At 41.8% G+C, this 13,709-nt stretch overlaps 1 protein-coding gene across 1 annotated transcript in view; it reads right to left on the reverse strand.

Moving 5' to 3' along the window:
* Positions 1-1,482: 1,482 nt before the first annotated feature.
* The window catches only part of baiap2l2b (BAR/IMD domain containing adaptor protein 2 like 2b), a 23,802-nt gene continuing 11,575 nt past the window's right edge, over positions 1,483-13,709 (reverse strand). Inside the window, exons 8-14 of the mRNA XM_080721692.1 lie at positions 11,676-11,780; positions 9,956-10,058; positions 7,065-7,272; positions 6,361-6,426; positions 3,247-3,571; positions 2,166-2,209; positions 1,483-2,032 (exon numbers count right to left, since the gene is read on the reverse strand). Coding sequence (XP_080577818.1) covers positions 1,957-2,032; positions 2,166-2,209; positions 3,247-3,571; positions 6,361-6,426; positions 7,065-7,272; positions 9,956-10,058; positions 11,676-11,780 — 927 coding nt within the window. The 3' untranslated portion in view covers positions 1,483-1,956. The remainder of the gene's footprint in view (positions 2,033-2,165; positions 2,210-3,246; positions 3,572-6,360; positions 6,427-7,064; positions 7,273-9,955; positions 10,059-11,675; positions 11,781-13,709) is intronic.

Here is a 13,709-nt window from a genome sequence, read left to right on the forward strand (position 1 = left end):
ACTGCTGCCCCACCACCGCCCCTCTTCTCGTCGCCTGCCCTGGGACCCATTATGCTTGTCACGCCGGGCCGCGCGCTTAGTGACACGCTGCTACCAGGGCAGGCCAACAGGGGGGGTCGAACAGAGACGAGGCACTCACAGGCATGCCTGGCAACCACCCGTCGTAAATGTTTCATTGTCTTACTTTTTATGAATATAATACAGTATACAAACATGGTTTTATTGTTTTGGATAATTTGAAATGTTATTATAATGGTCTCATAATGGAATCATAATTTACTTGTGCTTTACCTGCTTAACTCGCCTTTTCCTGTTTACCTTCTGTGTTTTATACCGAGTTATCCCCGTTCTTTTTTTCTTTTTCTTTAATTTCTTTTTCCACTTTTTTTCTTTTCTTTCTTTTTTTTTCTTTTTTTCTTTTTTTGTTTTTTTGCGGGGCTCCTTCTTACTTACGTCACATAATCCTGCCTCCTCCTTCCTTGTCTCCTCTCCTCCATTCCTCCCTCCTTGCTCCCTCTCTATGATGAGATGATGTAGAAGATAAGCTGATAGAAAAAACAAGCACTATGAACAGAGAAAAACTGATCCAAATAAGAAACAAATAAAAAATGCCTTGAGTTAATATACCGCCTCTTTACTTGTCGTCAACCGCGGTGGACACAATAACATGGAACTCACAAAAAGGGCAAATGGATTAATACTTCAAAGGCTGCTGCATTCATATCGTAACTGTCGGGCAGAAACCTTGTATCTCCCAAGTTTCAAATTTGTACGTTTTTCCCCGCAAATAAAGCCCTGCTTCATCATACAAGGCCGTCACACAAAAGTAGTGAAAACAGCAGATCTACAAGCACACAACGCCTCGCGGTGCGAGGCGTTGTGTGCGGTAAAGTCTTCAGAGATATCCGGGTTCCCTGTCTACACGGATCCAGTGAATCGGATATTTTTCAATCTCTCCACTTATTTATCCGGTTTCAAAAATATCCAGCTTCGCAGGTGAAATATCTAGCTTCGTGTGGCTGCAAGCCCCAAACGCATAAAAAAATGTCTAGCTTCAGAAATATCCAGCTCTATGTAGCCGGTGCCTAAATCATTTTTTAAATGATACATACAAAACGAACGGTTACTTTTGGACATACAAGGTTTCCACACGACAACGACGATATATCATATTCAAAAAGAATACGTTTAGAAGAAAGTACATCTGCATTATACAACAGTGGTATACATTTACAATGACTGGAATAAATGTTATAAGTGGAAGCCTACAGTAAGTGTAGGTGTGCGATTGATAAATAAAATATATTGTAATATCTGTAATGGCAGGTGTCCACATGTTAACACCAGTGTCATCTCACGTACAGTACAGGTTTCTACATCAGAAAAGCAATAAGTGGTATTTACACCAGATCCTGTGCATTGGTAAAAGTCAAGATACTGTACTCACATATTCACATTATGATCATTGTTATGGTTTGCTGTTTTCACCAATCTCAAAGTCAAGGACTATCAAATGTCACAAGAGCTGTCATTATTAGTGTGCAGACCCAATGCAAAGAGACAGAATGTATGCCATGTCTGCCTATCTATAACATAAAGTATTATCAACAAATAGATTGGTTGAGAAATGTAACATCATTATCACAGGATCACATCATACATCATATGGAGAAAAACTAAAATTAAAAATGACAAAATTATTGGTTTTGGTAGTTTGATAATAAGTTTACACCCTGACCATTGCACATTTTCTTTTTCCTGGTCCTTGCTGTTGTAATTGTGCAAGAAAAGAAAACCTATCAAGGGGATTCATTTGATATAGGCCTACAGTATAGCTTATGACTTCTTTTTACACATTTTCTGCCGTTATCTTTCATAAAAGGTTAATTAGCTTACCCTGAATTTTTTTTTTCTAAATTTGACCTGGCAGACTCCAAATTGCAAAGCGCGGATTGGTCAATGAATCTGAGGGGCGGATCTGTCGTTAGTCGTCGTGGGTTTCAGTTTCACTGTGGCGAATGGGTTCGTGCCTCTGAAAATAAACAAGACGAGAGGATACCATTATTTCATATAGCATTTACTGACAGCACAAACAGCACAAATCAATGTGCGTACACGTACAGCAGATGCACGGTACACAACTACACACACACATGCACACTTACTTGGGGAAGAGTGGATTCTCCGGTTTTCCATGGGGAGACAGTGTCTAAAAAGGTGAGAGGTAAAACATGAGCACAGAGATGTCAGGAAGTTGTTTTGTTTACTCAAAAGTTGACAAAAATAACGTCATTGTCGGTTGGAAACCTTGTATGTCCAAATCCGTTTGTTTTGTATTTATCATTTTAAAAACGATTTAAACTAGTGAAGACAGCCGATCTACAAGCACACAACGTCTTGCGGTGCGAGGCGTTGTGTGCTTGTAGATCTGCTGTTTTCACTACTTTTGTGCGACGGCCTTGTATGATGAAGCAGGGCTTTGCTGGTGGTCAAATCGGGGCCTGCTCACAGTCATAAGGGGGGTGAAAATGGGACTGAGTTACTAGGGCCCAAGGTGGAGGGGCCTGGAAATATTTTATACTTTAGCTATTGAATAATTGTAGATCTGCTATTTTTGAAAAGTCATGAAAGAAATTAGCAAATCTTTGAATATATGTATTTTTTGTACTCAGACTTTGCTTCTGGGGGGGTCCCTGGTACTAAATCTTTTGAGATGGGGGTCCGCGGCCAAATGCATATAATTTTGGGGGTCCTTCACATGAAAAGGTTTAAGCACCACTGACATAGAAACATAGGTTTTTCAAAAAACCTTTGAAGGATTTGAAATATTCAAAGACTTTTTCACGATTGCACTCCGGTCAACAAAGTATATATACACATACAGTAGGCCAGGGGTCTTCAACAGGGGGTCTGGGACCCCTAGGGGGTCCTCAGAGTTACTACAGGGGGTCCTCCAAATCGAAGAGTAGGAACTTTTTTTTCTCCTTTTTTATATTAACCACTTGAACCCTAGAGTACATATTGAGAGAACTTTAGCCGAAAATAGCCGATCTACAAGCTCACAACGCCACGCAGAGGTTTGGTGTAGAGGGGAAAAAGAGCAGACTAAGTACATAATGAATGGTCAAGTGTTTTAAGTATTGACTGTTCAAGTGGTTAAATATCTGAGAGCACAAATTGACATGAATCCAAAATACAGACAGATTTAAGACCCCTGCAGTAGGCTTTAAGTGGCTACTACTGTACCTTGCCATCTTTAGGCGCCTCCTCTTTCCTTTTCGGCTCGACCGATAACGAGCCGCGCCTGGTGCTCTGCGGGGGAGGAGGCGGGGGAGGAGGGGGAGGAGGCGGCGGGGGAGCCGTCTTGGTCTCGGCCGGCGGAGGCTCCGTCCTCCTCTCGGGGGGAGAAGGAGAGACGGAGCGAACGTCCACAGAAGCCCTGCGGTGAGGCGTGGTCGGGGGCGGGGCGTCCCCGTGACTCTTGCTGCTGTCCTGCTTCTCCGGTTGGTCGGCGGCCGTGTCAGTCGGATCCAGCAGGTTGTTCATGCTGTGGCTTCTCACAGAGGTGCCACTGATCAAGATGGAATAATTACTTTATATGTCAAAATGGCAGTATCATGCTACAACAGGGTAGGGCATTCACGAATAGTGATTTTTAGTATTCACATTATTCAACCTCAAAGTATTCGAATAGTCGAATACTCGACAGGACTGGCCAAACCGTCAAATATTAAGTAAGCAAGCGGCGAAAATTGTGAAAATAGCCAATCTACATGCTCACAACGCCTGCAAAGGAATGCATGGGCAGTGATGGAAGGAAGCACTCTCACGTGCTTTACTTAAAACTCACCGAATGCCACCCTTTATTTCAAATCTATCAAAATGGTGCCATCCATTTTGTTTAATTTTACCTTTTTATGGGGGCCAAAATCATATTTTGTACTTAAATTACATATATAAATCTATGCTTCTATCGAAAGCCACACTACCCCTCTTACAAAGGAAAACATGTATATTTATATATATCCTATCATTAGATTTGGGCTTCAATAGAACATGTGTAAGATGACCTAGATCACATTGATATATACTGTTATTATGACTGCTGCGTGTGTTCTAGAGTGCTAAGGCCTTTGAAAACCACCAGGTGGTGTTCTCCTACTATCTGATCAACAAACAGAAGAAGGAAGAGACTCGTCAATTTTGTTTTGGTCCGGGCCTAGTTGTTTACATCAGTGCCAGGCCTTTTTGCTAACATGCTATAAGACTTCAGAGCCCTGGCGATCGCTATCAAGGGCTCTGATGGCCGAATGGATGGCACGGCTGGAATCGCGTGATTTTTTCGAGTTTTTTGAGTACTTATACTTCGTCTGGGAAGCACGGATAGTGTATAAACGAACGTTTTAAGATAACATTAAAACGGCTGGAACCAATGTTCGGTTATACCGGTTTCCTGTCGGACTGTGTTACACTGGTGCTACAGTCAAATCGGCCGTATCGCTCCGGTCATGGAGCCTTATGGCTAACTTCTAGAGCGATTTTTTTGAAATTACAATTATGAAAAAATGATAAAACTTTTGATTAATTAAAAAGACGTAAAGTGCGTTTATGGCACTCAAGATCAAAGACGTGAAGTGCGTTTATGGCGTTCAGTGAGTTAAAGGAGGACTTCACCACTTTTCAACCTATTTTCACAATATCTATCTGCGGAACCGAGTCACAATCAATGTAATACCTACAATTCCAAGTGCTTGTCAGGGTGGGGGTCCCCAGTTCAAATATGTTTATTTTGGGGGTCACAGCCTAAAAAGGTCTGAGAACCCCTGATATAGAGCATTAACAAATTCATTCACCAGGGGCACTGACAACTCATTCTTATGACTTCCTATCTAGCCAAGCTTTATAAACTATATATATTTTAATATTTTTTTAATATTTTTTAAATTATTTTTAAAGAGAAAACAATAAAAAAAAATATAAATAAGCGAATATTCGACTTCGGTGAACAATGTCGAATAGTGACTTTGATATTCGAATATTTGCTGAATGCCCTACAACAGGGGTCATCAACCTTTTTGAAATGAAGTGCCATGTATTTATTTTCTAGATAGTCAGTGTGCCATGCCAACATGAATTTTAATGATCAAAATTATGACATATTTTGATTGTCAGGACATTGTTATAACGATCATTAGACTCACCTATCTCCCCGACTCCCTCCCCAGTCAGAGTTCAGAATTTTAATGAACGTAGAATTATGTGCAGGATGTAAGTTGCTGCAAATTAGGTGACTTAATTTAATTGACCACATTTAAAACTAGAAGCAGTGCTCTTCCGAGCACAGGTCTCCACCAGGCCACACAAATCGGCCTGTTATAGCGCCACCATGAGGCTGATTTAAAAAATGTGGGGCAGAGGTTCTGAATTAGCATCCAGGGAGTGTGTGTGCTCAGTTTGGCAGCGATCGGGCCAACGGCGCCAGAGATTAGCTGGTAACAACCAGGCCACACAAATCGGCCTGTTATAGCGCCACCATGAGGCTGATTTGAAAAATGTGGGGCAGAGGTTCTAGATTGGCATCCAGGGAGTGTGTGTGCTCAGTTTGGCAGCGATCGGGCCAACGGTGACTGAGATTAGCTGCTCACAAACTGCGAGGACGCACGCACGCACGCACGGACGGACGGACGGACGCACGCACGCACGCACGGACGGACGGACGGACGGACGGACGGAGGGGAAAACATACTCTCCCTCAGCCTTCGGCTGGTGGAGACAACAATATTTGACTTGAAAATAAAAATCCTCTCTCACACTTCTGCCAGAGTGCCAGTGATCACCCTCCCCTGTGCCAATGTTGGCACCCGTGCCTAAGGTTGCCTAACCCTGTGCGACAATAACAAGATATCTAGTACTCGAATGTGGACAAAGACTAAAGACAAAAATGAAATAATCTAGGCATAAACTTAACCCATTTGGACCTAAGGCCAATTCTAAAAAAGCCTTCAAAAGCATGACCTAGGTTTTCAGAAAAACATTAAAAAATTACAAAACAATTGTGTTGCTGTATACTGTACATAGTAACAACAACACAAACATGAAAAGGTAAAAAGAAAACACAAAAAGGGGTTCCCATCCATAAAGTGCCGTTGTGCTTCGTCCTTCATCAAATGTGTATAATAAAGATGAAGTCTTCTCTCTACCAGTTGTATTATAATAGTTGACCTCAGTAATAATACACTTCTTTATAAGGTGTTATCATTATTATTACGAAACATTATGAGTGTTTATGAGTGCTTGTAGCGAAAGTATTAATGTTATTGCTAAGAGTTGAGGCAGAGTAGGTAGTAGTCCATACAGTACCTGGTCCCTAAGGTGTTGGAAAAGTCCTCAGAAGAGGCCACGTATGCTGCAGGGAACCAGCCCTGGCTGGGAGCAAACCACAACAGAGACCAACAATTAGACAGACAACACAGCATCAACTACAACTGGACTGCTACTGTACAGGTACATCGCACCGTCTGGAAGATATACGTATCTGTGACTTAATTCACTAAATAAAATGGTTCTAAAAGTTCTTGTGAATGTTATATTTATTGTTTGTTCACTGTTTAATATAACGTAAGTAAGCCCTGCTGAGCCATGAGGCCCATAAGGCTGTGAGGCAGCTTGAAGTAGTCCTAATGGAGAAATGTATGAATGAATGGACCATTGTAAAGCACTTTGAGTTCGCAACTTGCTTAGAAAAGCGCTATAAATATGCAATCCATTATTATTATTATTATGAAGTACACTCCCTGGACATGACGCTAGTATGTCGCAGGGACTTACCCCCAATCCAACCCTTGATAACGAGTGCCAAGCAGGAGCATTGGTATATGACCCGACCGGGGTCTGTTTAATATAATGAAGCTTAAATTAAATAGAAACAAATCCAATATTTTATATATTTTACTATATAACGGTGACAGAAATCACTGGTCTTAGGACTCTCCAAAATCAGGATCCCATCGGAACCCACATATCTGACACGGTGGCCCTATTAGCCTCTGTCCCAGCTCGCATACCGCAGGTTGCCTTCCGTGCGTCCGTACAGCCATCCGTTGCGCGGCTCCTGGACCAACACGGTGATGGTTTCTCCCCTGGTGAAGGGCAGCAGCTTGGGGTTGGAGGAAGAGGGGTGAGCCACCAGGGCCTTCATGGTTCTACCCGCCCCCAGGCCCAGAGACTCCCCCACCGAGCTGGAGCGGGAGCGGCTGGGCAAGGGAGACGGTGCTGTCAGAGAGGGACGAGAGGGAGGAATGCATGGGCAGTGATGGACGGAAGCACTCTCACGTGCTTTACTTAAGTGAAAGTATCAGTACTGCCATGATATATCGTCACTGTCGGGCAGAAACCTCGTATTTCCAAGTTTCAAGTTTGTATGTTTCACCAAGTAAAGCCCTGCTTCATCATACAAGGCTGTCGCACAAAAGTAGTGAAAACAGCCGATCTTCAAGCACACAACGCCTCGCAGTGCGAGGCGTTGTGTGCTTGTAGATCTGCTGTTTTCACTAGTTTAGTTATTTTTAAAAATGATAAATATAAAACGAACAGTCTTGGACATACAAGGTTTCCACCCGACAACAACGATATACTCTGTTACAATTAGTCTTAGTTTTTTCCAGTATTCAAAATGTCTTTGAGTAAAAGTACCAAAGTATTGGCATCAAAATATACTTAAAGTGCCAGAAGTTAAATTATTGTGAGTAAGTTTAAAATGTATTAAAAAAAAAACTTTTGAAAATAGCAGATCTACAAGCTCACAAAGTGGATGTAGTGGAGTGTAAAATGCTGAAGAATATCCCCAAAGTACCTCAAAAGTACATAATAAAGTATAAATTATAAATCAGGCTATCATGCTTTATTCTCTCCTACAGTATGTTCATAAAACACAAACATTGAATTGTGTACAGTAATTACAATGTACAGACAGAAATGGTTTACTAAATTGGCCAATGGCAGTGTTCGCAAGATGTAGTGTGGATTGGTAAAGAGGCTTGCAAGATTAGTTTTGGACAAACAAAATACATGCACGCACGCACACACACGCACGCACACACGCACACACGCACGCACACACACAAACCCACACACACACTTTTATAGCTAGCTGACTACAGCCGCCTACCGAGACCTGTCATAGAACCGGAGTGAAAAGCCCATTAAGTGCTATAATTACTGACATTTTTACAGCATAGTCTGTTCTTCAGTGGCACACCTCTCAGCCTTAAAGAGGGTTTTAGCGTCTGTGAACTTTCTCAAGTTTGCTATAATTCCCCATTAACATACAGAACGGTACACCCTTCACACCTTCGTATGAACACAAAAAAAGAGAGATGAAAAAGAAAAGAAAAAAGGCTTATCGTCACTGTCGGGCAGAAACCTTGCATCTCCAAGAACCTCACCCGTCGCTGCATACTGTTGTGCTCCGAGATGAGGTCCTACCAAGGTATCCCAGGGCTGGTGTGGCCAAAAAGTAAAGGTAGTTCCACGCTCCCAGACTATGATTCCCCATCCCAGGGTACATAAAACATAGCCTGGCGGGGCCCGACGTCATCTGCGTTCACTCACTCATTCCTTCCACAGTATAACGTCTGGACTTCCGTTGATTGGCAGCGAGTATACCGATTATTCTCTGATCGGGGCCAATCAGTGACTGCTTCCGCACTATGCTTCCGCACGGCACAACAAACGTAATGTCTTCCTGACAACAAGTGAAAAGATTTCCCTGATTGGTCCATGTGTAGACGGTGACGTAGATGCATGCTGCAGGCTGCAGCATTTTCAAAACAACAATGGCTGCCCTCGCGATGCAAAAAGTGTAACAGTTAACGCTCTAACCATAAAACAACCAATAAGTGCAGTTATTTCAGAGTTGGAATCAATTACAACAATTAAAAAGCAACACGGAGGATGCGCTAGTGGAGTTTATCGGCCGAAAAGACGTGTTTGTTTGCCGTTCTTCCGACTGGCTGAGAGATGGTGATTGGTTAGAGGAGTCTGTCTGTCAAGGCAAGTACTCCCGCCCACTTTTCAAGCTGCCAATAGGCCAAAGGCCAGACGTTATACTGTGGAAGGAATGAACACAGATAACGTCGGGCCCCGCCAGGCTACATAAAACATGCACCACGGCATGAAACAACTGCTTAAATCGTTAGTTTTGTAATGTTTTCCCATTCAACCGGAACTGTTGCCAGTACTGTAGTCTTGCGTAGCCAGGGATCATTTGCAAATCGTGTCAGGCAACATTCTGGCCACGCGAGACTACGCCGGGTGCTTTTCCGAATCGAATGAGACTAAATAAGCGATTTAAACTGTTTTCCCAACGCCGTAGTGCATGTTTTATGTACCCTGGGAAGTGTTTTCTACCTCACCGTGGAGGCGTTTTACCCCAGCCCTGGGAGACCGCGGTAGGACCTCATATCGGAGCACAACAGTATGCAGCGACGGGTGCAGGTTCTATATGGGGCTAGCTCAAAACTAGTGAAAACAGACGATCTACAAGCACAAAAAAGTGCTTGTAGATCGGCTATTTTCACTAGTTTTAAATCATTTTCAAAAGGATAAATACAAAACGAACGGTTTTGGACATACCTGTGGTCTCCTGTTGACTTTGTACTCAAAGGTACCTATGGGTTTGGTTTTGCCAGAGGTTCTGTTTTTTACTACACCCCTTTGCTTTTTCAAAGAGTTTAGGCTAAAACACGCCTCTGGAGGCCTCCCATTGTGTCATAAGATTGGTTGAAATAGATAAAATATTTCTGTGGGTGCAGCTAAAGAATCTGGGGGCGTTCCTAATGTAGGTACCTATAGGATTCTATGGAAACCAGTTTGGCAAGCAGGACAAAGTCAACAGGACACCACTGTACAGGGTTTCCGCCTGACAACGACGTTGTGCTAGCGGTCTCTCTCCCACCTCTGGAGGGGACGTTGCCCAGCGCCAGCTGCTCCCTCCTGGCCCAGGACATGTCTTCATCTTTAGCCACCGTCTGCAGGAGGGAGCTCACAGAGCCACGCAACTGGTCAGGAGCCAATCACGTGGTTAAAACAGACATCAAAAGTGGTTCTCAACCTATTCAGACGAGCACTAAGAGCTGAGGCATTACATTTCGTATGACACGGTTCTATCGTGAAAATAGCAGATCTACATGCTCACAGTTGCGAGGCGTTGTGAGCATGTAGATCGGCTATTTTCACAATTTCAGCCTCTAATATTTGACCATTTGGCCCAATGTTTAATTTGTCATTTTAGAGGTATTAAACGTTCTTAAAGATGCAGTGCCATGAAAAACCCCAATTTTAAGTGTGTTAAAATTGGGTTTTTATGTGGCCACACCTACCAGTTCATTAAGTAGGCCTGGTTGTCTGGTGGCTGGTGGCCAAGCTGAGGTTAGCCACACCCACAGTGTTGGGTGAATGGTAAAAGGGGAGGGGATGATTATATGATGTCATTTAATCTGTGTTTTTCCTTTTAAGGCCCAGTCTTTCAGCTTTCAGGAAGTAACCAAAAATACACAGGGAAGACAAATCTTCACATTATAACCACACATAGGGTTCTATTAGAGTAATGTTAACTCCATAGACACATACAAAACAGAAAACGTACAAAACTATGGCACCACCTCTTTAAATTGTCACACCAGAAATGTGCAGATACCCTCTATATACCAGTGGGCAACTTTGATGAGGGAGAGGGCCACTATTATTTTCACAATGCATGCAGTCAAAAATAGCAAAAACAGAAGATCTACAGTACAAGCTCAAAATAACACGTCACATTGTGACTATTTTTGAATTGGAATACTGAAAAGTAGCAGTTTATTTAATTTCAAATGCATTTATATGTTCTTATGTTAACTTTAAATACAAATAGGCTACATTGGACATAAAAAAGACTAGTGCTAGTCATTCTGTGCCAATGACGGCTTATGACGGTTTTTGTGTTTTTTACATAGAAAAAAAAAAAAAACATTTTTTTTTTTTTTTTTTAAAGATGTCAAAATGACCTGAGATCAGAGAGATGCTTTTCTCTGTTTGTGTGTTCGCTCCCTCGTTTAGCTGATTGAGAAAATGTGTGAAAATGTGTGTCCATTCTAGTGGATGGACACTTTTTTTGATTCAAACAGCTCTATCTCTGGAACCATTTGTCCGATTGACAAAATTCTTTTTGCCACTGAATCACAACAACTGTGTCTGTTTCTGTGGGGGGAAAATTATAAAAAAAAAATCCTTTTTTTTTCATTGCATAGTAAAGAAAAACATACAAAACCGTGGCACAGCTACCTTGGAGGCATTTTGGCCTGTGGCACAGAATGAGTTAAGCTACTTATATGGACTAAAGTAATTAAAGCGGCTCATGTTTGCATGTTTGGAATTGTAACAGCTGAAATAAATTATATATCAGCATTTCGATATTAACCTGTGGGCCGCATTAAGTGAAGGTGGGCCCCGTGCCTCCAGTTGCCCATGTATGCTCTATACACTTAAACTTTATGTTGGTAACTGTTGAGAAAACTGTTGAGAAAACAATGTTGCACATTAAGTTAATCATCTGGGGACCCTCCCAAAATAATGGGGGTCCCGACCCACAGGTTGAGAACCACTGGATTAGAGGGGGCTCTGTTATTCACTGTTACCTGTGCCTCCTGATCTGTAGGGTTGGGGGTCCGAGGTCTGGACGCTCTGGCCTCGTTCACTTTCTCCTTCCACCCGTCTGCCCTCTGCTGGAGAGAGCCGCCTGTCTGGAAGCAAGCACAGAGGACTTCACACAAAAGACAGCGGCCCGTTTAGGCCTGAAAAATACCTAAAAAAGTCAGTGGTGCTCAAACTTTTTAATGTCAAGAACCCCTAGAAATATATGTGTTTTACCGCCGACCCCCATCTCAAAATCTTTTGTTCCAGGGACCCCCGCAGAAGCAAAGTTTTACAAAAGTTTGCTTTAAAAAAATATATATATATATATTTAAAGACTTGCACAAATGCTCACGATTTTCAAAAATAGCAGATACAGCGGTGAAAATGTGGTGAAAATGTGGTGAAAATCTAACATAACAAAGATGCGTTCCTGGCCTTAATCCTACCACCAAATAATAGGCAAATAAAACAACAACGAAAGAATATTACAGAAGCCTTTTCTACTAAACTAACCTTTACAGAGGTAAAACAAATATGATGCTAGGATCCAGCAGGGCATACTGGCATGCTGCTATCGGAAAGATTATTCCACCAGAGCTTTAATTGATTACTGAGGGGAAATTCGTCTTTTGGATTAGTAGCCCATCACTGTCCTCCTACGCCGGAACAGCTAGATTTCATCTACCGTTTCCTCATCAGATGGTAAGACTTATTAGGCTATTGTGTGTGGCTTTCATGTGTCATAATATACAGCAGTGTTAATTTTGGCAGCAAATTTTTGATTTAGTTTTAGTTGCAGTCGTTTGAATAAAATGCGATTTAGTCATATTTTAGTCATCTGAAATGTTTTAGTCTAGTTTTAGTCGGCTAAATATAATATTTTAGTCGACTAAATGTACAGTTGATTTTGTCGACAAAAACCTTTTTGGCGGGACTTGATGGCGTCGTAATGGCAGATTTCACACACACAGATTTCACACACTTGGTTGCAAAATAGCCTATCTACAAGCTGCGACGCGTTGTGAGCTTGTAGATCTACTATTTTCAGAGTGCAACACCCAAGTGCAACCAAACATAAAATGACTTGTCTTTTAGTTCTACTGGATCTCTTCTCCACAAGTCTCTACCGTGGCATTTTAGTCTAGTTTTTATGTTGACAAAATTGTCAATATATTAGTCATCATAGCTTAGTTTTTATTTAGTTTCTATTTAGTTTTCGTCAGTGAAAAAAGGTAGTCGCCGAACATTTTTCATCATAGTTTTAGTCGATGAAATCAACACTGATATACAGTAGCCTACTGCAGTGGTTCCCACGTGCCACCTGGTGTGGTCTGATGGCTGATGGTGAGTTCAGGTTTGCCTTGGGATTTCGTGACAGCTACACATTATTATTGCAATATGAAAAATACGACAATAGCCTGGTTCCAGACCCTGAATCGCTAGCCACACCCCTTTAAAATTTTGTGAGTGAAACGAAATGCAATTCAGTCTGAGAGTCAGGCTAGTACAACAATACAAAAAGGTAAAAAATTCCCTTTTTTTTGTGAGCTTGCATTGTGTGATTGCAGATCGGCTATTTTCAGTTTTTTTTACAAAATGTGTGAAATAGGGCTTCAGTGGATAAACCTTTCATTTGGCATTAGTAAACAAAAGTGAGGTAAAGAGTGATGTTAAAGGGCCAGTTCACCTCTGGGACAACCAGATCTTATTGTATTGTTTTTTGGGACAAGATCAACACAATCCTGAGTTATTTCTTGTGTTCATTCTGTGATTTGAGATATTTTAGTATCTCAGCATGAATGATGATGATGATGAATTTTGCAACATATGAGTCATCATGCTGCATCATATGATGCAAAATGCATCATCAATCATGCTGAAATACTAAAATATCTCAAAACACAGATTGAACACAAAAAATAACTCAGGATTGTGTTGATCTTGTCCCAAACAACAATAAAATAAGATCTGGTTGTCCCAGAGGTGAACTGGCCCTTAAGTACTGTAGCCTTGGAAACCAACGGTTTCCCGAGTCA

The sequence above is a fragment of the Nannobrachium achirus genome (genome assembly GCF_963921795.1).
Source record: "Nannobrachium achirus genome assembly, chromosome: 3".
NCBI lineage: Eukaryota > Metazoa > Chordata > Actinopteri > Myctophiformes > Myctophidae > Nannobrachium > Nannobrachium achirus.